Below are 24,160 nucleotides of genomic sequence, written 5' to 3'. Positions count from 1 at the left end.
TCTCGAACAAACAACATTAACATATCAATTCCTTCCTGCATTCCGCATTAGTTTCAGGACTTGTGATGTCAAGCGTTGCCTTTTTCTTTTACGACATGTGACTCCGACTCGTCCTCAGGCCTTGACGACTAAAATCACGTCCACACTGACGGATGTCTGTTTGTTTCCGATGAAATTCGGACCCACAGTAATATCCCTGCAGTGCACCGAAAGTAACATCTGCCACAGTTGTTGACAATGAACCGCCTTTTACATATTAGACGTCACGTGGATGGAACGAGATTTTCCGCACAATGGACTTGTTCATTGTTGGATCATCTACATGCATTTTACAAACAGGCACATCGCCCTTTGTCGAGACCGGAGGCTGAAATCAGTTATCATCTCACAGACAGAATGGAGGCTCGTGTCTGTGAGAGATAACCCTTTACCTCGTCAGTTTTTTTTATTCACCTCAACATATTTAACATTCAAGGACCACCGAATAAACTACTGTCAGAAACAACCATCATAGCAACAATGTTAACTCATTTCTTCAGAGACAAAATCAGTTACGTAATGAATGTGGTTGTGAAAACAAAGATGGCTAAGTTCCCTAACTCCTGTGATAGTGTGTGATACTTTCAATCGCTTTCCTTCATGAATGGAAATGTTAACAGAGATTAAAAAAATTTAAAAAAAACACTATAATTGAGACTCCAAATGTATAATTTACATTTTAAATAGTTTTGGACCCAAAAGAAGAACAATTAAACCATCAAAAGTGTTGTTGCATGGCAGGAGAGAATACTTTGTTTTCTGGTCCAGAAAAGTGTAAGAGACCCTTGATCATTATTCATTATTGAACCGTGTACCTGGGCTCTAAATAGGTATACACTTGTTTTCTTTGGGCTCTTCTGCAGTCAACTCGGCGGTTAGATTGAACAGATGCTATTTGTCGATTCGTAGTAAGTTCAGTTCTGTAATGCAGTTCCAATTGTAAGTATTTTACCTTTTCATTTTCTTACTGCTTCAAGTGAAAAGGACAAGAATCGATGCAAAAAATGTTCTTTGCTGAGTTTAATACTGAACAAATCCTCAAAAAGCCATATGAGATTATACTGAAAAGCTGTAGCGTGATTAAATTGATGATATTAACAATTTAAAAAAAAATGTGTTTGTATCTTTAACATATGAAAACATATCTACTTTAAAGTTAATCTGCATTTGTTTAAAACAAAATAAATTAAAATGTTTCTTCTATCCCAAGATGGATTTACGAAATCCCGTCTTTTTAATGTACACTCGCACAACAAACAATGTTTTATTTCCTTTGTACAATATAATTGTGAAGTGGAAGGATCCACTAGAAGCCATGAGTAACATAATGAGTACTGTGGGTTATATAATGGATGACATCAGGCTCTTTCAGAGTCTAGCTCAGCCTTGACAATGACATTCCTATGGCAGTCAATTAACCTGTCAAACCAGAATCGGAGTTTGTGCAAATATGGGCATACGCATCCACTGTACCACTGAAATGATAAGCACTGTAGCAATAATTAACCTGATGTTAAAAAACATCGTAACAGTAACTGTATCTTCACGAGCAGCAACTTCTCAAGTGTGGCTTGAAATCATTGTGAAATACAGTTTTTTTCTTGACCTACAAAATAAAATTAAGTTGGACTTTACTTGCAAATGTATTATTTACTTACAAAGAAGTCGTTGTTCATACAAAGACTAGTTTTGTTTGATCTACGTAACAATGTCATGTAAAGATTTGCTTTCATGTTATAAAGTAGATCAAGCAGGATATTTTTTTAGCAGATCCCCCAAGACTACTTTAAGTTAATGCCCTCTTTAAAGATTGCCTGTATACCCAAATTGAACTGGTTATATATTCAGAAGCCATACAATTTGTGAACAGTTGCAGTACAGTAGAAGTACTGCAACTTCCATTAATCCCACTGTATTTCTTTTTACATTGTACGTTCAGCTTTACGTTGTGTTTTGACATTTTTTAATAATCGCTGACGGATGTTTTCCTCTTTCGCCAGTCAGCGCCGCATCCATGTGTCACTATCTGTCATCAGAGTGGGTTGGGACCACCAACATCCACCTCCGGTCCGCTGCAGAAGATGTCTAACCCTGACGCTGCCATGTTGCATGTGCCATTCATGAGACAAACCACCCAAACCACCTGGAATGAAGAAAAGTTGGGTCCCCCGCCCTCCCCGCCACAGGGAATCCCCAGTACGTACACACGATGACGTACGAAGGTGCTATCATCTTGATACAGTATGTTGATAGTGTACCCTCTTTGCCCCCTGTGTGCCCCTCATAAAGGATGAGGTTAGGCCTGCTGGTCCAAACAGGTTCCTCTTTTACTATGTCTGTCATGCTGGGAGGGCGGAGCGGGCAAACTAGGGTTGGGATATCCCTGTCTCAAGGTGTCCCTGGCCGATAGGGCTGTCTGTCTGTCACACAGGGCCTTATCTCCACCACCCACCTGCCAGGTTGCTCAGCAACTAGAAGGGGTTGAGGGGTGCAGCGCTTCTCAGTGTCGACGTCGTTGCATATGGGTGTTCCCGCTCCTCTCGTTCTCTCTTGTCACTCATCTTTTTCGTTGGTCCCGGTTCAGTTTATCACCGGGCTCGTCTAGTGCCGACAGAGCTGAGATCATCCTGTTTCCAGTGCTGGAGAGCAGGTGGGAGTACCTGCATGCAGGTAAGGGTGTGGCCTCCTCTGGACAAGGGTCTGACCCACTTTGTGACACGAGAGGGTAGAGGTCAAACCGGATGGCTGTCGGAATGTACCCTTATGAGGAGAGGAGCATATTCAAACCTTTAATGTCGCTGCCATTCATGTACGATAAGGTCAGGGGTTCAGATGAAACTATTTACTTGGAAGAAGAATATTATTCTTTACGAACTAAGACATTTGTCGTGCACATTTTCTGGAAAGACAATTCGAGCGCTTTTAATTAATTTGAGGTCAAGGTCAGGGTCATCTGTGTTTTTTTTTAATGATTTGTTGCACATTGCTTTGGCTGTAAATCTATCCTCGGTGTTACAGGGGTGAAGAATTGTTTCCACTAAATGGCAATGTCTTGGTAATGTGCAGCATCTGATCTGTCGATGTGCTTCTTTCAAGCATTACAATTTGTCCGTGTACAAAGTGAACGTGAAGTCACATCTGCTGAGAAATATTTGCGATAGTAAAAAAAAAAAAAAAAAATGGTGAAATTGAAATCCAATCCACTAAAAACAGCACACAAAGTCAAACGGTCGTGTGTTTGAGAGTATTTCTGTCGAAATTGTGCGTTACTTGCTGTTACAGTAGCAGCGTTTAAAGATGTTTTGCTGTACTTGGAAAACAGAGGTGTCTGGTTGAAGAAGGGTGTAACCCAAAGATAAGGCCCTGTGCGTCTTATATTCAAACCATTATGACGACCTCATTCTCAACGGCTGGCGCTGACTATCTGCTGGTAGATGGCGCTATCCTCATCAAAGCAGGCCTCATTGGTCTCTGTAGTGGCTGAGCCAAGTTGACTATGGAACAATGATACTTGATCATGAGCGATACAAATGATAGATGCAGTATATGCACCTGTTTGCAATAATTGTAATCATTTGCAATAATTGTGTCAAAACCCAGGACTCACAAATCACCAGTAAAAAGAAGATTCATTTTAATGGTCACCACTGAGTCATTGGTTGAGTTACTTGTTTTGTTTTTTTTATGTTTGTTCATTCTTTTTTTTGTCTTAGGGAATGCATACAAGTACCTAAGAGATCAACATCTGAAAAACATCAATGGAAAACCATTTTAGTTTTGAGGTTTGTATTAATTTCCTTTTACATCAAACAGTGTGACAAGTCAATACAACACAAGAGGATGGAGACTATATGTGTTCAATAAATCTGAGGCACGTTTCCCTTTCATCGTTAAATTCTTCTTCTACCATCCTCTCGTCTAGGGCAGTGACATGTCCTATGAAAACAGGGACTCTGCCTTCCCCTCCCCAGTGAGACTGTGAGTCCTTTCTCTCATTGGGCCTCTTTGAGTAGTACTTTACACTCTATGTACATGTACTGTAAATACTGCATCCTGTTTCTGGTAAGACAAAGGTATTGGGTCTCACTGTGCATGTCAGGCAGTGCTTCCAAGATGTGTATCACCCAAACTAGTCCCTCCAATTAAGTGATTATAGGACTTTGCGTCATGCAAATGGGGAATCCACAGAGAATCCGTTCCCCAGAGCTCTACGGAGAATTTTAGCCTCTTTTGGCTCATTGTTTTAGTTTCACGAACTGTAACTTTAGTGTTTTTACATCAAAACTCCCACATTAAAACCAGACCAAACCAGAGCTAAAATGAAAGTGACTATCAGATGGCCCGAAATAACAATTAAAATGAAAGCTAGTGTCAGCTGAGTGTGTAAATAGCTAACTGTTAATAGTAAATAGCTAAGTGTTAACTGCTAACACGTTCACCATAATAACTGTTAACTGTATGTCAACATTATGTTTGCACTGCCCCCAAGTGGCCAAGAAAACCAAAATAAATCCAGGTTCACATGAGAGACAATAACACATTTAGAAAAGGGGTTAATAACTTCCTATTGACGTGAAAGCAGCATCCGGGACCTTATGCTCAAAGGGAGGGAGCGTTTGGTAAATGGAAAACATTCCTGAGAGCATTAACTCAGGGCATAAATCGACGCAGTTCAATGATAAGAAATAAGTTGAACAACCTTGCCCTCTTGTGGCAACAACAGAATAGCACTGATAGCATCATTTCACAACCTGATCAATTTTAAGCCATTTTGCTATCAACAGTACATTACATGCTTCAAAGTCCATTTAACTTACAATTTTAACCACAATTATGGAAGTGCATTTTCCAAATGTTATCTAAAATGTCCTTTCCCAGATGAGCCTTTTGGGGGTATTGTTGATAATCACTCATGCTCATCCTTAGTCTTCATTGATGTATCTGTTTCTCCACACCTCCAGGACTCCACCGGGCCAGAGCAGCAACTATGACCTGGAGGGCAGGAGGCAGGAGGAGCAGGAGGAGGACAATGAGCCACCAATGGGGGTCCTCTCCATCGCCAGAGATTCAGAAGGTAGGTTCCCCCTCACAGGCTGTTGGCAACATGTTATATCTGGACACAAATCCCTTTTCAAGTACTGCCCTTATGTTCAAAGTCAAGGTACTTGTACTCCATCTCTACACCTCTACATCTTAGAGGCAGATATTCTAACGCGACAGACATATGCTTAACCTTTTAAATATGATGCATTTCTGTGTAGTTAACATTTGCACAAACGTAAACATGTACAGCAGTAAAATAAACATACACGTGAATGCAGCAGGATCCAGAAACACTGACAGGAAACATTTTAGTGCTCAATAGGTATTTTTACTTTAAGTCATTTTATTGTATAATACCTACTAACTTTTACTTAAATCGGATTTTGGATGCACAACTTTTACTTGTAGATCTGAATACGTCTCCATAAACTTCTGTTTTCCAGCTTATCTGAACCTGAACACCAATGCCACCACAAGAGGGGATGCTCAAGTTAGTCTTCTTTCTTCATATTTATCTTCATTCATGTAAATCAGCATTTATTAACTAACCAAATTGCATTATCATAGGCCTATGTGGAGCTAAATGAGCTCCAGGGTAACATCTGGCAGGAGACTGGCCGCTGGGTGGGCTACGAGGAGAACTTAAACCCCGCCACCGGAAAATGGGATCCTTCTCATGTCTCCCATCTCACCTTCAAGAGCTTGATCCAGCTCCGCAAAACCATGAGCACAGGTGCCTTTGGAGAATCAGAAGAAACGGAAATCCATGCATACAATAGGATTAAATCAAACTTGTTTTAGTTTGATGAATATGACCATTAAACAAAACTCAAATATACTCAGGTGCCGTCATCCTCGACCTGAATGCCAGCAGTCTATCTACCATAGCTGAGAAGGTGGCGGATGAGCTGCTGGACAAGGGTGAGATTCGCGCCAGTGATCGGGACGGCCTGCTGAGAGCTCTACTCATGAGACGCAGGTAATCCCCATGGACCCACTATTTCTCTATTGCTTTCTACAAGATGTGAGCCATGAAAATGTTTGCAGCATATACTTTATTCTCCTTTTATTTGTCCTTCCAGTCAGTCTGAGAGCCCTATGATCACTCCCTCTGGAGACATTGAGATGCAGACCTTTTCTGTAACCAAGAAGGTATACATTTAGTTTTTTTTCATGTTTCTTTTCATTTTGTCGATCACCAATATCATATTTATTTATTGACATTCTTCTTGCAGAGAGACACCTCTGACAATATGGAGGCCTCAATTGTCCTCTCAGGTATGTTCACGTAATTCAGATGCCGCTATGTGTCCCCCACGTGTGGTTCTGAAGCAGATATGGTTAAAAGAGGGTGTTGGTTTTTTTTTTAATAGGTGTCCTGGAAACCCTGCAGAAACCTGTGACGGCCTTTGTGAGGTTAAGCGACTCTGTGGTGATGAACTCCTCCCTGGAGTCTCCTGTCCCTGTTCGCTTCGTCTTTGTGCTGGTGGGCCCCAGCCAGAACGGGATAGACTACAGTGAAAGTGGCCGCGCCATGGGCGCTCTGATGGCCGACTGGGTGAGAGAGAAGAGAGAGTAGCGAGAGAGGAAAACAGTTACTCGGCAGCCAGTGACCTTTAGAATAGTCGTGTTTTGTTTGGTGCAGGTGAGTTAAAGCGTTCTGCTCTCCCAGGTGTTTTGTCTGGAAGCCTTCTTGGCCCAGACGGACAAAGATCTGACCAACGCCATAGCTGACTTCATGGACTGCAGCATTGTGATCCCCCCCACTGAGATCCAAGACAAGGGAATGCTGGAGCCCATCATCCATTTCCAGAAGAAGATGCTGCGTGACAGACTCCGTCCCATCGACACCCGTCTTGCCTTTGGTGACAGGGTCATAGGTCAGCATCCTCTACACATGTTCACCCCTTTAACTGCCATACAATGTTTTTTTCTCAACCCTTTGTTCCTTATGCATGACATGCCACAAGGCATTAAAAAGGAATTGCTCAAATAAGTAGCTATCCACTTACATGATAGAGGACAGACCTGAGTAACAGGGGCTGGAGGGAGGGGACACGTTTTTCTTGCAAAAGGAACCAACAAGCTTTTGTGGGAAGTGTGGTCTAAATTCTGAGAATATTAGCTTTTACATATAGCACCTTTAAATTGTGTTCACATATGCATATAAAACATTAAACTGGACACACAGCCTCTGCTGGAGACACGTCCACAACCTTAGAAGCTAAAGGAAAAAAAAGGCATATTTATTGTCATCACTATTAATGTCAGTCTGATTTTTTTTGTCCAGATGAGAAACCCCCAGAGCCGCCTCGGGAGGACCCTCTGGCCCGCACAGGCTATCCCTTCGGTGGGATGGTGAAGGACCTGAAGCGCCGTTATCGCCACTACATCAGCGACTACACAGATGCTCTGAACCCTCAGGTCCTCGCTGCCGTCATCTTCATCTACTTCGCTGCCCTGTCCCCAGCCATCACTTTTGGAGGGCTTCTGGGTAAAAGAGAGACCCAGATTTTCTAATTTCTCAATTCTGGTGTCTGAAGCTCAATTATTTTTGCAGTAGGTACTGATAGTGTTAATGATTATCTCTCATCTCTGACTCTAGCTGACAAAACAGAAAAATATATGGGCGTGTCAGAGCTCATGATCTCCACCAGCATCCAGGGCGTCATCTTCTGTCTCATCGCCGCTCAGCCCGTCCTCATCATCGGCTTCTCTGGACCCCTGCTGGTGTTTGAGGAAGCTTTTTACTCTGTACGTACGAGTCGTCTCTTGAAATCAATCTATCGTTCGCCATTTTTGTCTTCATCATCATCATCTATTTTGCTTTTCATTCCATACTAGTTCTGCAAGACCCAGGGCATTGAGTACATTGTGGGCCGTATCTGGGTGGGGATGTGGCTGATAGTGATCGTGATCATCATCGTGGCCGTGGAAGGCAGCTTCCTGGTCAAATTCATCTCCCGCTTCACTCAGGAAATCTTCTCCATCCTCATCTCTCTCATCTTCATCTATGAGACGTTCAATAAGCTGATCAAGGTTTCCTCACCTCATCTTCTTCTCACACCATTCCCACCGTGATCGCCTCATATGTTGTGTCTTTTTTGTTGTTGCTTCCTCTGACTTCCCATCTCCTTTTTTTGCTTAGATCTTCCAAACCCACCCTCTGGTTCTGAACTACGATCATCTGAACGACTCAATGGACAACCCCTTCCACCCGATCCTCTTGGAGCACACTGAAATCGATCACCATGGCAACATTACCATTCACGAGAAGGAGTTGGAAAGGGCCTACCCCAATACCGCCCTGCTGTCTATGTGCCTGATGTTTGGCTGCTTCTTCATTGCATACTTCCTACGTCATTTCAAGAATGGTCACTACTTCCCCGGCCCGGTAAAATTTACTTTCTATATGTTTTGAAAAAGACGTTGTAGGTTCTGTGATTTTGACCATGGCGTACCCTGCTGTCTCACTAGATCCGTCGTTTGATTGGAGACTTTGGTGTCCCCATTGCTATTTTCTTCATGATTGCTGTGGATATCAGCATTGCGGATGCTTACACCCAGGTAAGAGTTGTGTTGTGGTGAGTTGAGTCATCTCAAATAGGTTCTAACAAATAACTAAAAATCACATAATGTACAGTGAAGGCGAATAGCAAAATATAGAAATGTTACTATTAAGATGGCTTTCTGTCACCGCCATTGTTTAATGGTTCGTAGCACATTTAAGATGATTTTGAGCCATTAAAGTCAAGAATGATCATTTCCACCTCAGGGCCTGAATTGCATTCGTTTTACTTTTTACCTTAACAACAATACAATTATTATGCACTCATACACTAAAGATCATCGGGTTATTTTTAGGCCCTCATCCCGAAGAACCAAAATTCCATTTTACCCTATTCTGTTTCGTAATTGATGACAAATAAACTCGCACCCGAAGTTGTTCACATTAAAGGAAATAGTGGATTGTGGTATTTCTTGTGGCGTTTCACATCATGTGTATGAATACATATGTGTCCAGATCTTGACTATGGATAACATAACACACCTTTCTGATTGATCTGGCATAAGGACACACTGGAAAACTAAAATGTTCTAATAAACTACAATGATTTGACACTACTAATGAAAATTTATATTTATAATTTATTGACCGGTCCGTCTAAAACTGTTTGTAAAATGCACTTTCTTACCCGTAAAAAGTAAATGTTACAATTTTCCTAAAGTTTTGACACTCTGACATGTGACTAATCTCAAACTATGTTCAGAAACTAATTGCAGTCTTCGTGCAGAGCACTTTTACGTGTATTTGTCTTTCTGTGGTCTGATGATGGTAAATGAGCGGAATGAAAAGCATCCTCTCCTCTTATAGAAACTGGTTGTGCCAAAGGGCATTGAGGTGACCAACCCCAAAATCAGAGGCTGGTTCATCAACCCCATGGGAGAGAAGAAGCCCTTCCCCATCTGGATGATGGGCGCCTGCTGTGTACCAGCACTGCTAGTCTTCATCCTCATCTTCCTGGAGTCCCAGATTACTACGTGAGTGAAGCAGTGAATAATGACATTCAGTCTGCAACAAATCTGAAGTCTAAAGCTAATGATTCCTGTTGTTGTCTGATTGCCAGGCTGATTGTGAGCAAACCTGAAAGGAAGATGATGAAGGGATCCGGTTTTCATTTCGATCTGCTCCTCCTGGTCACCATGGGGGGCCTCGCCTCTTTCTTCGGGGTCCCCTGGCTCAGTGCTGCCACTGTGCGATCCGTCACCCACGCCAATGCTCTCACTGTCATGACCAAAGGCACGAAACCAGAGATTGAGAAGGTGATCGAGCAGAGGATCAGTGGCTTCCTTGTGGCCATCTTGGTTGGTAGGTGCTGCCATCTACAGTGCTGATGCAGACACGGCAGGGTGAGATTAAACGAGCATTTTCTTTAACAATCTTTCACTTTCTGTGACTTCCAGGTGTTTCTATTTTCATGGAGCCCCTTCTGAAGATGATTCCTATGACAGCCTTGTTTGGTATCTTCCTCTACATGGGTATCACCTCTCTGAGTGGAATCCAGATGTGGGACAGGATGCTTCTTCTAATTACACCAAAGAAATACCATCCCGCTGAGGCCTACGCCACCAGGGTACGCAGCATCCTTAAATACAGTCCAAAATGTGGAAGACTCGTATGTTCCGGAAAATGCAGTTATTTCTGCACAATAGTATGAATAGTCTGCTTATAGTGTTAAATAATTGAAGCCTGAGAGGTCTCAATTCAACACTTTTGGAGGCTGTAATTTGTTTGTTTATGTTATACTGATTCTAATATGTTGTACGTGGAAATCTCCGTGGAAAAATATCACAAGACCATGGGTGGATTATGAGAAAAATGTGCACAGACACATTCCTAATAGCAAGATATCTGTTTGAGATTGTTTTGAGTCTCTTTGTGGCCATTTTGTGGCCCTTTCCCTGTGGTCGTTTTGTTTGTCTTCTTAGTCGTCTCACATCTTTGTGGTTGTTACGAGTCTTTTTGAGGTAGTTTTGTGTGTCTTAGTGGTCGTTGAGCTTTCCAACCAGAAATGTTGACAGTCACTTCAAACAAAGGCTCTGGCCCGGAGCCCCCTGACCCCTTAAACTCTAACCCCTACATGCACTAAGACTGTCACATTTTATTGTATCAGCTTTCATTATTTTCGCTTGTATTTCAGTGTTCTTTGTTCTATGGCAATCTCCCTGTAAATTAGCATTTACACGTTTTCATGTGAGTCCTTGGCTTTGTGTTCCCCTGTTAACGCTCTCCTCTGCTGCCATGCAGGTGAAGACAATGCGTATGCATCTCTTCACTTTGATCCAGCTCGTGTGCTTGGCTGTCCTGTGGGTGGTGAAGATTAGTGCCTTCTCTCTGGCGCTGCCTTTTGTTCTCATCCTCACCATCCCTCTGCGCATGTTCATGACCGGCACGCTCTTCTCTGCCATGGAAATGAAATGCGTAAGTACCTTCCATGCATAATTTATTACAATCTCAGGCACACACTATAGGGTTGTTTGAGGTGTACGGTTCACTGTTGCAACTGGATGTGTTTGTGTTGCAGCTGGACGCAGATGATGGCAAAGTGACGTTTGAGGAGGAACCTGGGGTGGATGTGTACAATGAGTCCCCACTGCCATAAACAACACCATATTGTGCATTTTTCATTCCAAGACTTTTAAATGCACTTAATACTTAACTGAACATTTATCATCAGGTGCCTTTAACAACATGTATGTATTAGCAATAACAGTTTCCAACTTTTTCTGTTCTGTTATTATTTATCTCTCAAGGAAAAATCTTTAATTTATAGAATGCATACATTAAACATACTTAACTTGACTATAAAGTTATCTTTTGAGCCAGGAATATTTCATTTCATTCAAAGCAAAGTATTTTCCATTAAGACCTGAGGTAAATCCAATTATAATATCCCTTTTTTTCTTTTAGTGCATAACTACAGTATAGCTTTGAAGTGACTACCAGTGCTGCCGCATTACAAATCTGCCCATGTTATAATGATATTTCACCTAACTTAATGTTGGCTATTTAAGTAAAGCAAAATGTATCTATTCACACTCTGTTCACACACACACACACACACACAGTGAGTTTTATTTAGATTCTAACACCAGCCTTTTTCCCATACAGTAGCCTAGTCCCCCTAAGTGTGTAATTGCTTTCATAATTATTAAATGGGATGAGCAGTAATAGGTAGATAGTTATTGTTGAGATATAATCGTTTGAGATTATTGTTGTTCTGAATGATATTTGTAAATGTATCTTATAATGCCTGTTCATGTGTTTGTGTGCTTGAAACACTTGATTGGATTGGATGCATTTTCACTTTATTAAAAATAAAAACATTCACCCAGTGCTTTTTTTGTATTCATGCATGAGAAAATACAATAGTTTACCTCACTTATATAATTTCATCCTCCAATTAGCAGGAGTGGGGTATTCACTTGACCCAAGAGGCCTGCCCATAGAAATAGAATAGCTATTTTATTTCTATGGGCCTGCCACTCAGCTGAATGCTGCGTTCAAGTTGATCAAGTAAACTCCTACCTCTTAATACTTCTACTTGAAAAACACCATACACATGGCTGTAAATACTTTTATCCTGACAAGAGAACTGAGATGCATTTTTATATTATTTTGTATTTAAATCAGATGATGTCAATATTTAGCATAAAATAAACTGACAGAGAAGGTTAAATCCTAAAAGGATCCCAATAAAATGCATCATATATATTCAAAGAGCCAAAGATGTACACAAATACATTATTAAATAAATAATCAGACACTGAAATTACATTGTGAAATATTTCAAAACTTTTAAAAACTCAGCTTAATATCAAAACAATATTAAATAACTCTGTGCTTACTGACAAAACACATTATTACAGGTCAGCTTTATTTGATTTGAGCAGTTTATATGTATCACTATATAAGGTCATAGAGCTACTTTGACTGTCAAAACAAACCAATTCTGATTGACTGTAGTGTGCATCTGATGTAGCACCCACCATAACGTTATGAAATAAAAAAAAGTAATTGAGAAACAATTATATTCGAAGTACAGAATTTTTGAAAAAAGGACGTTTTATAAAAACTGAACGAAATAAGAAATACACTTCAACAATAAACGTTGATATAAAATGTCTTCCCGATGTATGGTCTTATGCATTTGTTCACAGTCACTTATTTGAACGCTTCATAAAACTTCAAAATCAGCTTCTAACTGTATGCACGCGCTTGCGAGGTGATCCAAACAATTCCGATAGCAAGAGAACGCAGCACAGTTTAACAAGGCCGAGTGCCTGAAAGTCATTTGTTTTCCCTGAATCGGACCGACTGGATTGGACAGCCGGGGGTTCCGCCCACAAACACACAAGGTGGAGTTGAAAAGAAACAACATGCTGGGCTATAATGAAGCTGTCAAACAGCCTCTAGTTGAGGAATCGCGGAGCAATGTGAAAATACATGGGAGGCTACTTTGGAGACTTAGTAGACAGTTATATAAATAAATAGATATATTTATATATATCGTGGAAATATGACGTTGAAAAGTGGAAATTATAAACTTTTGAAAATATATATGTTTTATGTTATTTATTTATTTATTATTTAAGTCAGTGGGCTATGTGAGATGAGCCGGTAGCACTAAATAAGTGAACCATTGGGCACGAATTGGGATTTTATGATACTTTCGCGATGAAATATTCGGGGCGCAAACTTCGGCTGAAGATCAGACATGGTCGCTCTAACGTGCGGGAGGGAAAACAATCGCCCTCGGTTGGGTTGAGAAACAGCGATGTGAGGTCGGAAAAAAAATGGATGTCTCCGCTTAACGAAATGGTTGGATGGAGAGAGAGGAGCTGCTGCGCGTTGAGTGGAGGGAGACGGCGAGTGAGATGGAGGCGGGGGGGAAGGACCATCTCTGCGGGGACTGGAGCCCAGGACCGACGGCGCAGTGCTGGCTATCGTTCAACCCTCCCCTTCTTCCTCCACAACGACGCCGAGGCTCACGCCGAGAGACAGCTAAGCCAACAAAACAACCGCTCGGGTTCATCCACCGTGTAAGTGAACAATAAACAAACCACAATACGCGTCTTAACCCGCGAAATATACCCTTTTTATGTTTGCTTTTGTTTACTTATAACGCGCATCGGTCGGTCGCTTCTTTGTAGTAGCGAACCGAAACGACCGCTGTGGCGGGGTGCAGACGAAGGCGGCCATAGCCGGATTTCTTGTCCTCTACAGCGGGTAGGAAACTGTGTATAAGACCTGGAGGTAAACGTGGTCTTTACGCAAAATTACTCGAAGCGATAGTTTTATGCCCAGTTACCGACATCGAAACTGGCCCGTCTGTGCTGTAACCGGGGTGTTTGCGTGGGGGAATTAACGGTGGTTTCCGCGCCGAGACCTCCATGCGGCTGTTGGCGGAACAACCAGCCGCCTCTCTCGGTTAGCCATCAGGGATCTCGGTTTAATATCTCACCGTGCAGAGACTCGCCCTCTCTCTCCCCCTCTCTCTCTCACTGACTAGCCCAGAACCGCCGACGACCGAGCTCGGAGAACCCGCCTTCTTGTCCTCGCTTATACGCTTTTTGGATCGAGGGAAGGGAGTCTGCAACGCCCCGGCATTAGCTTTAAGCTCCGTAGTTCTATGTTTGCAGTGCGCCATTGGACCTTGTCACGGTAGGTTTCCCTGTAGAGCTGATGCATGGCGGACCTGGAGCTTTTTTCGTCGCGCCAGCGAAAGCTGCTCAGCCGCGGATGTTAACATGTTTTCTTTAAGCTTATTGCGAACAATTTCGGTTGCGTTACGGTTCAACCGCGTGCTAGTATAGCCGAAACAACACCGTTTGAAAGGGAACGCTTCGCCGCATGGCGAGCTCGAGGCAGCGTGTAACGTTTGACCGTTAACATATTTTCCATGTTCTTCTTTCTTCCTGCGCCTCCGCAAGTCCTTCCTGCCACCACCGTAACATTCAGCTCCCACATTAAAAATAAATAAATAGGTTGAGTCTAAAATAATGTTCGCGTTTAGCGGGAGATATAATAACAGTTAACTGTTTTAAATGATTTGTTGAAAACGGTAACGTTTAAATCTAACGTAAGGTCTTCTCCCAAGGAAGCTTAAGAGTCCTAATAAATGCAATATTAAACGTTTTGTAGTCAATTCTGACATGTTCAGAGTATATGGCTCTAAATGTTCAATGTAAGCTTATTTTAGCGTACCAAGTTGCCCTTGGCTGTAATGCTTCAGCTCCCAATGTTTTTTTCTCCATCGATATTCTTTCTTTTTTTTAAATTTCACGAACTTAGTAAGAAACCGATATGGTAAAAACAGATCCAGATGTACGTTATGGCAGCTCGTTGGTTCTGGTGTTATCCGGTTGTTTTCGTGTCGCTGGGTTCGCCCCGTGGACGCCACATCGAGATGGGACCACAAGGACACGACGAACAACGAGCAGCCGCCATCATTGGATCACAGCTCGGCTACGCCTCGCTGAAGAATGCACGGAGTTCGTGCTCAAACCCCACGGTTGAACGCCGAAAAAAACGAATTAATCGGTCTGTGAATTACTCTAGAAACATTTTTTTTTATTATTAACTGCACGCGATTATTATATTTGATTTCCTCGCTCCAAGTCTTGAGTAAACTGTTGGAAGATTATAGGGTTGCATGTGCGGAGCTAGATCCGCGTCCATCGGTGATGAGACAGAGTGGCGCATTTGGCTGCAGTGCTTCCAAGCCACCATTCCCCCTTCTCGGAGACCGAAAGCAGATCCCCCCGTCCGTGGTCAGCTGGTCGCCTACAGCTGCCTGTCCGTCCACGTCCATTCGCTTCCTCCTTCCGTGGATCCTCCCCAACCTCCGCTCCGACAGAAAAGCCTCCATTACCGAGCGGACCGGGCGAGAAAATGGTCGCTCCTGTGTGTTCACGATACTTTGGTTGTGGGCTAAAAAAGAGAGAGTACTAACATGATAGATTCTGACTGGCAGCATTTTGTCGACGGAGACTCGTGTCGCCGGAGCTAGTTGTGCTAGGTTGAAGCTCCCCGCAGTGTTATTTGAGATTTGAAGCCGTCACAAGCAATAGCCTATGTCTCACCATGCAGCGTAAACGTTTAAGGGGCGGCGTAATGAACACACACCATTATGTCGGAGACGAATTAAAATGTCACCACTCGGGAGTTTTACTTTTTTTTAATATCGCAGACAAATCACTTATTTATTTTTGATACACGTTCCATTAACATTATCACATTTTTGTGATTTAAAAAAAAAAAAAAGTTTGCATTTATCGAAGAATTGGCCACCTACATACACCTTTTATAACCGACATGTGTTGCACTCTTCTTTTTTTTCCCTGTTTGATTTAATGAGTTTGAATAACTTGATTTAAAAAAAAAAAAAAATGTATGTTGCTTTTGTAGATACCACGCCGTACAATGAATGGAGAAATGGAAGCAAAAACTGAAGAGATAGGTGGGATTTCGACATGTATGTCTAATTTTCACACTTCCACAATGACAATACATCTGCTTCAATGAAAACTATATATATATTAAGCCTATATGAATACATTTTTATTAATGTACTTTCCAAGTGGCTTTGCCATTTATAGGGATCACAGTCTTTTGTGAATAAAACACACCAGAATGTATGTTTTAGTCACAGAGTATGACATAGAGAAAGGTCACAACATGAATAGAACATAATTGCCTAATTGGACTTAATTGTATACAAACAAGAAGCTGTTCTAGCTAGTGTTTTAATTTAGCAGACGGATAAGCAGATTTAACATTTTTTTCTTATCACAGTGTGGGCACAGGAGGACCTCTTACAACTGCTTGAGGCCATGCAACTGGCCCTGCCTCCGAAAGACCTGACAAAATACAAAACAACGGAGTCCCACCTCGACTGGCAGAAGGTGGCCTTCAACTCCTTCACAGCAGAGATGTGTAAGCAGAAGTGGCTGCTGGTCTCTAAAAAGGTGTGTCAGTTAAAGTTTTTATTTGGAGGCTAACAGGGTGGTGTAGTATTTTTTTAATGGATTGTGCAACAGTCCGCTTTGTTTGTTGGATGCCTAATGTTGTATTAAATAGTAAATGTTTTTCTAACTTTCTGAACCACAGATTCGTAAATTTCGGACTTTGACCGAACTCATATTTGATGCTCAAGACTACATCAAGAACCCTTACAAGGGCAAAAAGCTCACAGTGAGTTAAACATGCATGTTACTCAACTAATGAACAAGAAGCAGTTATGACTATACCTCTTCATTTAAATCGTTTCCCCCATGATATACAGAAACACCCAGATTTCCCCAAGAAGCCCTTGACTCCATACTTCCGATTCTTCATGGAAAAGAGGGCCAAATACGCAAAGTTGCACCCAGAGATGAGTAACCTCGATCTAACTAAAATCCTTTCCAAGAAGTACCGGGAGCTGCCTGAAAAAAAGAAGGTCAGTTAAAGGAATCTGAAGTGCAGCTAATATACATTTTATTCTGTTTCAGATTTACTTAATTTCTAACAGAAACATTGTTTTTCTTTAATTCCCTTTTTTTTCATGGGTGCAGAAAAAGTATCTTGAGGACTTTTCACGAGACAAGGAAACATTTGTGCACAGCATGACGAAGTTCAGGTACGATTGACGTGTTCAAATTAATTATATTTGTCTTATTTGCACCTGCATCATATTTACGGATGATAATTGTGCTTCACTATTGTGTAAATGAAGAGAACTGCACCCTGGCCTCATGGAAAGCATGACCAAGAAAGGCTCAAATGCACCAGAGAAGGCCAGAACACCCCAACAGCTGTGGTTCACCCATGAAAAGAAGGCTGTCCTCAAGACACGTCCGGATGTAAGTTCAGGCATTTACAACGCAACATAGAGGCACAATTGTATGATGTGGCAGGTGTTAACTTTCCGGGTTTGACACCAGGCGACCACCAAAGACATTAAGGACACACTCGGCAAACAGTGGACGCAGCTGTCTGACAAGAAGAGACTCAAATGGATTGCCAAGTCCCTGGAGCAGCAGAAACTGTATCAGGTAAGACTGTGCGTCATATGTCGTCGAGGTGCAAGGGCTGTTGTGGTAGAATTATAAAGGGCAATTATGTCTTCGGTGTTAACTGTTTTTAATATTCAAGGGGACAATGCGGGAGTACATCCAGCAGCACCCGGAGTCCAACATTACCCAAGAGGATATCCTCAAGTCCACCCTGACCAAGGCTGAGAGGCACCTCAAAGACAAATCTGATGGCCGACCTGACAAACCCCCTCCGTGAGTCCCAGCTGCAAGCACACTCACCCTAGCACGATGCTAGTTATGCTGCTATTTGAACATAATGTGTATGTGCTCTCAGAAATGGTTACTCGATGTACTGCGCCGAGTTGATGTCGAGCATGAAGGATGTACCCAGCACAGAGCGTATGGTGATGTGTAGCCAGCGGTGGAAGCTGCTGAAACAGGGGGAGAAAGACGCCTACCAAAAACGCTGTGAACAAGTAAGTCCAGAATCCTCTAGTCAAAATAATTATTATTTTAAAGGAAAAATTACATTTTGTATAAAAACTTCATCTTTTTTTTGGGGGGTGGTTTCAGAGGAAGAAGGACTTTGAAATTGACATGAACCGATTTCTAAGTGTAAGTCAACTTTTTGGTTTCTGCATCCAACATGTGTTTTTGTTGTCATTGTTCGTGTGCTCTACTTTTTGCTGCGATAATTTCTCACGCTTATTTTCTCTGCTGTATGGATCTGTAGAGTTTATCAGAGGAGGAGCAACACCGGGTTTTGTCCGAGGAGAAACTAGGTTTTAAGAGGGGCGGAGCCAACAGTTCTGCTGCCAAAAGGAGGGCCTCTAAAGCCAAGGTGAGACAAAGAGTATACACTCTTCTCGGAGACAAACTGTGAGTTCCAGTGACGGATATCATTGTCACCCTTTTTGTTTACTGGTTTGATCACAACAACAACAACAACGGACTATTACAAGTCATGTTAAGCTCAGGTCGCATTCTCCAAATGTACTATTAAACAGTAAAATATGAACATTATATTGATATCTAAATAGTTAATTGGATGTTGTTGTGTCCTTTCTGATATCATCTTTCTCTTCAACCTGTAGGCCAATCCAGAGAAACCTAAAAGGCCAATTTCAGCCATGTTCATCTTCTCTGAGGAAAGGCGTCCGAAACTGCAGCAGGAGCGTCCGGACCTTTCCGACAGCGAGCTCACACGACTTCTGGCTCGCATGTGGAATGAGCTGCCAGACAAAAAGAAGGTACTGTAATTAAGAAATGTCAGTACGATTGAGTGGATCAAAGGAGTCAAGTCATACCGATATGTTTTGATTTTCTTATAATGCTCTACTGACTTTCACCAAGTCAAATTCCTTGTATGTGTAACGTACTTGGCAATTAACAGTTCCTGATTCTGATCTTGTTGTCCTGGTCTTTTTAGGAGAAGTTTAAACGCATGGAAGCGATCCTGAAGTCGGAGTCGGAGAAGAAGGAGGATCGCAGTCGTCTGCCGGACCCACCCAAGACTGCACAGGACATCTGGCAGCAGAGTGTCATAGGAGACTACCTGGCCAGATTTAAGGTATGCATCCCTCGTCTCTAGAATGCAAACTGAAAGTTGTGATTTTACAATGGATTAGGGATAATTCGAAAAGATTAGGGATATTGTTAGGTCAGCTGACGAGTTTACATCGGTCTAGCAACCAATATATATTTTGTGTTACTCCGTCGACAGACTGTAGTTAAGTTTTTCAACATTTCCTTCCACTGTGGTGCTTGATTTGCGTGGACATCCCATAGATACTTTTATGATATTCATGATATTTATGAGATATATATATATATATATATATATATATATATATATATATATATATATAATCTTTCTAATGCTAGATGCACACACTTATAGCAATATCATAAAAGTATCTAGGGGATGTCCACGCGTGTGTGCAACTAGCATTAGAAAGATCCCTGATTTGACTTAGTGTTCACATTTTCTGCTTCCCTCCTGTTTTACAGTTCTCAAACATCTTATTATTTATTTTTTCACTTTTCTTTAACTATGATTATTGGACATTATTTTTCTGTTTTTATTTATTTCCCTTGCATAGTTTTAAGTTGTATATCCTTTGGGAAGAGGAGGGAAAGGGTGCTGGAAAATGCACATAAAATACTCTCAAGTGCATTTAATGTGAACCTGTGTTTTGCAGAGTGACCGACCAAAGGCACAGAAAGCCATGGAAGCAACCTGGAGCACCATGGAGAAAAAAGAGAAAATTATGTGGATCAAAAAGGCAGCAGAGGACCAGAAAAGATACGAGGTTAGTACCAATTCACTGACCGTGTCCAGGAGCACTCCACAACATTGGTTAACGGTGAACAATCGTCTCCTCAACAGAGGGACCTGTGTGAGATGCGCTCACCTGCTGCTGCCATTGCCTCAGGAAAGAAGATGAAGTTTGAGGGGGAACCCAAGAAACCACCATCGTGAGTCTGCCACATCTAACGTGTCTGTGCTGCCAGTTGTGCGATTTCTTTTTTTTTTTTAAACCGCTTCCTTTTTGACCGCCTAGAAACGGATATCAGAAGTTCTCTCAGGAGATGCTGTCCAACGGTGAACTGAATCACCTCCCGATGAAGGAGCGCATGACTGAGATCGGCAGCCGCTGGCAGAGGTTAACGCTGAAGGACAAGGACCGCTACAAGAAGATCGCTGAGGAGAAGCAGAAGCTGTACAAAGTTGTACTGGAACAGTGGCTCGCTGTAAGAAGTGGTTGTTTAAAGGGGGGGGTCAAGACATGTGCACTTGACTTGTCTAACATGCACTGTCATTCCTCCACAGAGTTTGTCTTCACAAGAGAGAAACACTTACAAAGAATATAATTCACAAGTAAGTCAGTAATTCCAGTGCCATGGAAATTGTACTGCAGCTCTGTAATGTTTTAGGTTTTCTTATGTCCGGCGCAGGTGTGTTTTGAAACATTTTACCTACTTGACGTTTCAGAAAAGGAGAACTACCGCAAAACCAGGAGGTCCAAAGGCAAAGGCCAAGAAATCTGTAAGCGCACAGACTCTCTCCTTCTTAAGCTGTCGTGGTGTCATGTGTTGATCGGCTTGACCTGAAAGCCACTGTTCCCACAGGACACGGAGGAAGAGGAGGAGGAGGATGACGATGAAGAAGACGACGATGAGCGGGAGAAAGCTTCTTCTGAGGCCGATTCGTCCAGCGACGACGACGACGACGACGACGACGATGACGACGACGACGACGATGACGATGTGAGTTGTGTCTTTGTCAGCACGCCGAGTTGGAGAAGTGGAAGTTGAAGGTGCTAAATAAAGATAGGTATTTGTCATTTGTTTGAAGAAGGACGAGGATGACGAGGAGGACGACGACGAGGCGGAAGACAAGGAGAACAAGTCGGAGGACAGCAGCAGCGAGTCGAATTCACAGGGTTCGTCGGATTCTGATTCGGACTGAAACGGGCCGGCGTCTTCGTGAGACGAACTGAGCAGCGCTGAGCTGAGCCAAGAGTCAAGGGAGCTCTGCCACTGTGCCAACGCTTCTCTCCTCCCACCACCAGAGGGAGCCCCTGCATTGCCTCATTCACTTCACACTTTATGTTGCTGCGTTGGTGATCTACTCATGGAGGGACGCTGCCCTTATGTCCAAAATCAGTTTCCTTCCCTCCCCGATGTGACGGTCCTCTCACATTACGGGCCGCTGACGTTATGCCAAAAACAGCATCCCACTGGTTTGGTGATGTCATGGACCTTTCTGCCGCTGGTTTCAATCTTGACGTACAGGTTCAACGGTTTAAGGTTAGGGTTTTAATGTCGAGGGTAATTCATTGCCTGTGCCAGTGTTTTATGTTATTATTCTGGTAATTAGTTGAAGACAAGTGGCATGAGTTGTGAACAGGCTTCATAGAGCCAAAGAACATAGTCTGGTGGTTCACTTTAGGGATCAACAGGAGGGAAGCGGGGGTGCAGAATAGTGAAACATTGCACTCTTCAGAATGTTCCTTTAATTCTTTTTTTTTTGCGTTCTCTATTCTAAATTTCTGATGTAGAATTTATCATTTGGTTCTTAAAGAGGTGGTATTTTTTCAGGAAAAAAAATCAAGCCATTATGAATGTCTTTTTGTTGCTGGAATATTTCCGAATTTGTTACTTACCCGTGTTCTCATTTAAAAGGTAATCGTGCCTATATAAAGTATTCACCCCATCTTGGACTTTTCATGTTTTATTGTTTTTACATCGTTGAACTAAAGTGGATGCCTGGGAAAACAATCGTCTTTATACTGCAAAATGTAGGAGATTTAAAATGCTTTTTTTAGAGAATACCTGACGACAATCAGCTGAGATTTCGGGTGTTTAAAAGTGTAGCGGAGGACACAAAACTGACACTGGCATTGATCTCATCTAACTTACAGTAAGACAGCGACCAACTCAATCTTTACAGATATATCTAAATTAAGTGCAAGTAAAAAAAAAGAAAAAAGAAATGTATTCCCGGCCCAAAAGTTTTGTGAATGCATCTTACAGCAGTTACAACCATGAGTCTGTGGATCGGTATCTTCACATGTGGACGTTGTGTCACTCCTTTTGCTAAATCTGCCCAATTGAGATTTATAGGAACTCTTTTGGATTTTGGCCTCACAACACAGCAGATTCACAGCTGTGCCATATTTTTTTTTATTTTAAATGAATGACGGTGCGGTACACTCTGCAGGCTTAAAATGTGCCTTGGAAATGTTCTTGTATCCTTCCCTTCGAAATGGTAGTGCTAAGAAAACGTGTAATGTATTTGGGATGTTCCTTTATCGTTTTTAAATTACATAACAAGCTTCTATAGCTATAAGATACAGGTGTATTTACTGGCCACACTTTTAATATCACATAAGTAATCTAAATTCATTTAATGATGACCAGTCTTGTCTTCACATTCTGACATAATTTAGATCAGTTTGGGAAGATTTGTTTTGTTGATGAAGGTCCAACACCCCTGATGGCATCCATTGTGTTTCAGAAATGTAAAACAGAAAAGGTTTAATACTTTTTATAGGCGCTGTAGAACCATTAGTATGTGTCTGTCATTGGAAGGTGTGATTAACCCGTTGGACTGAAGAATACGTCACACAGTTGGCGTATTTTTCTTCTCTGACCCGTCGTTTTGTTTACCGTTCATTTGAATTGTCATTAGGTTTGTTTTAATTGTGAGCAGTTGTGTTCTGGTCCATCTGGAATAATTGTGTGGATGTTGAACTGAATGGTTTTCATCTTTTTTTCTTTTCTTTTTCTAATGGTATTGACTGTAATCCATTTGGGTTTTAGTCTGATGCTTAATCCCAAAAACGTGTGCACTTAATGTAAATCTGTCCCTTTTTGTGTGCACGCATGCGCCGAACTGTGTGTGTTTTTGAGGGTGTGAGTGTTTGTTTGTTTGCTTTCCTGTGTGCTGTTTTTACTGTTTTGTTGCATACCATGATGTGGCTGCGGTGTGCATGTCTGTGCCGGTTTGGGTACGTCATACCAATACCATGAATGTAAATATTGTTCAATCTTTACTCCTTTTTTTTTTCTTCCAAAAGTACATTTTTTGCTGTCGTGTCACTAGTTCGCTGAAAACGGAGCGATGACGCAACTTCCATGACTGACGTTTTGGGTCCACAAGCAGATGAGTGGCGACTAGTAATACTCTGTTGGTAACGGACTGATTTTGACCATTATGAATCCCATCACTGTCCCAAACAAAAACCAGCGTGGACTATTTAAATATTTTGGGAGGGCGTAAGAAAAGTGATACTGATATTGACGGAGGGGAGTTTGGAAAAGGGAGTCGCCAGAGGAATTGGGGTTGAAACCGTTGTAATTTTTCCTGTAAATACTGTTTTTGTATTGAGTGCTTATCGTTTTGTTAGTGCTTTAATTTTGGCAAACCCTCATCTGTGATTTCTGAGGCCAGTGAGTTTTTCACTCACAGGGGGAGAGGTTTTTGTTTAATTCACCTGTTTTTAGTTGTTTCTTCTCTCCCTTATGTTGGTTTATAGAGATATCTAAGACTGCAAAGCTTTACAAGTTTGTACTGCTGATCATTTGACAAGTTGGTGTTTTCTATAGCTGAGGGTGTTCTTATGTCCTTGTAGTTCAAGTATTTGGGCAAATAAAAAAAATGATCTTTAACAGTTGGATGTCTGTGCTCTGTTTTGACCTTGTCCAAGGGAGCAGGCAGTCTTTAGACGCAGGGCTTCCAATAAAGGGAACTCATAATGCTAAATCATAAAAATCATTGTGTACTTTGGAGCTGAAATAATCAGCTGATTCATTAATTAGTGGATCAATAGAAACAAATACAAGCACCTTTTATTATGTTGCAAAGTACCAACACAGTGCTTGACTGTCCACATACTTTTGGCCATATCGTGCATATTAGTGTTACAGATGACCTCATTCAACCGTTCAGGATCACCTAAATGACGGTAAGCGCTCCCGAGCTTGCAGT

At 41.9% G+C, this 24,160-nt stretch overlaps 2 protein-coding genes across 17 annotated transcripts; both read left to right on the top strand.

Annotated features, from left to right (window-relative positions):
• Positions 1 to 2,444: 2,444 nt before the first annotated feature.
• slc4a1a (solute carrier family 4 member 1a (Diego blood group)) lies at positions 2,445 to 11,981 on the top strand. 3 transcript variants are annotated; one of them, XM_034538505.1, is made up of 21 exons: positions 2,446 to 2,709; positions 3,753 to 3,821; positions 3,962 to 4,017; positions 5,001 to 5,113; positions 5,526 to 5,572; positions 5,650 to 5,815; positions 5,926 to 6,061; positions 6,165 to 6,234; positions 6,318 to 6,360; positions 6,456 to 6,640; positions 6,755 to 6,962; positions 7,373 to 7,576; positions 7,688 to 7,836; positions 7,927 to 8,121; positions 8,231 to 8,476; positions 8,560 to 8,649; positions 9,458 to 9,624; positions 9,711 to 9,952; positions 10,048 to 10,217; positions 10,892 to 11,065; positions 11,169 to 11,981. In XM_034538505.1, the coding sequence occupies exons 2-21, from the start codon at positions 3,798 to 3,800 to the stop codon at positions 11,244 to 11,246; spliced, it is 2,763 nt and encodes a 920-aa protein (XP_034394396.1). In that variant the 5' UTR covers positions 2,446 to 2,709; positions 3,753 to 3,797; the 3' UTR covers positions 11,247 to 11,981. The 3 variants fall into 3 exon arrangements, with proteins under 3 accessions (XP_034394399.1, XP_034394398.1, XP_034394396.1); XM_034538508.1 differs by lacking the exon at positions 3,962 to 4,017 and having other exon boundaries at positions 2,445 to 2,709; XM_034538507.1 differs by lacking the exons at positions 3,753 to 3,821; positions 3,962 to 4,017 and having other exon boundaries at positions 2,445 to 2,709.
• A 963-nt stretch (positions 11,982 to 12,944) lies between these two features.
• Positions 12,945 to 23,397, top strand: ubtf (upstream binding transcription factor). 14 transcript variants are annotated; one of them, XM_034538515.1, is made up of 22 exons: positions 13,576 to 13,686; positions 14,157 to 14,308; positions 16,055 to 16,121; positions 16,442 to 16,614; positions 16,757 to 16,840; positions 16,932 to 17,087; positions 17,203 to 17,267; positions 17,364 to 17,490; positions 17,572 to 17,682; positions 17,783 to 17,916; positions 17,999 to 18,140; positions 18,238 to 18,279; positions 18,398 to 18,505; positions 18,759 to 18,914; positions 19,094 to 19,234; positions 19,866 to 19,976; positions 20,054 to 20,142; positions 20,229 to 20,418; positions 20,498 to 20,545; positions 20,660 to 20,713; positions 20,797 to 20,934; positions 21,002 to 23,397. In XM_034538515.1, the coding sequence occupies exons 3-22, from the start codon at positions 16,070 to 16,072 to the stop codon at positions 21,134 to 21,136; spliced, it is 2,256 nt and encodes a 751-aa protein (XP_034394406.1). In that variant the 5' UTR covers positions 13,576 to 13,686; positions 14,157 to 14,308; positions 16,055 to 16,069; the 3' UTR covers positions 21,137 to 23,397. The 14 variants fall into 14 exon arrangements, with proteins under 14 accessions (XP_034394401.1, XP_034394400.1, XP_034394404.1 ...); XM_034538510.1 differs by lacking the exon at positions 14,157 to 14,308 and having other exon boundaries at positions 12,945 to 13,686; positions 16,055 to 16,106; XM_034538509.1 differs by lacking the exon at positions 14,157 to 14,308 and having other exon boundaries at positions 13,333 to 13,686.
• Positions 23,398 to 24,160: the final 763 nt, after the last annotated feature.

This window comes from Cyclopterus lumpus, chromosome 8 (assembly GCF_009769545.1).
Source record: "Cyclopterus lumpus isolate fCycLum1 chromosome 8, fCycLum1.pri, whole genome shotgun sequence".
Taxonomy (NCBI): Eukaryota; Metazoa; Chordata; class Actinopteri; order Perciformes; family Cyclopteridae; genus Cyclopterus; species Cyclopterus lumpus.
The sequence above is the reverse complement of the archived record's forward strand: the minus strand, read 5'-3'. Positions and strand labels throughout refer to the sequence as shown.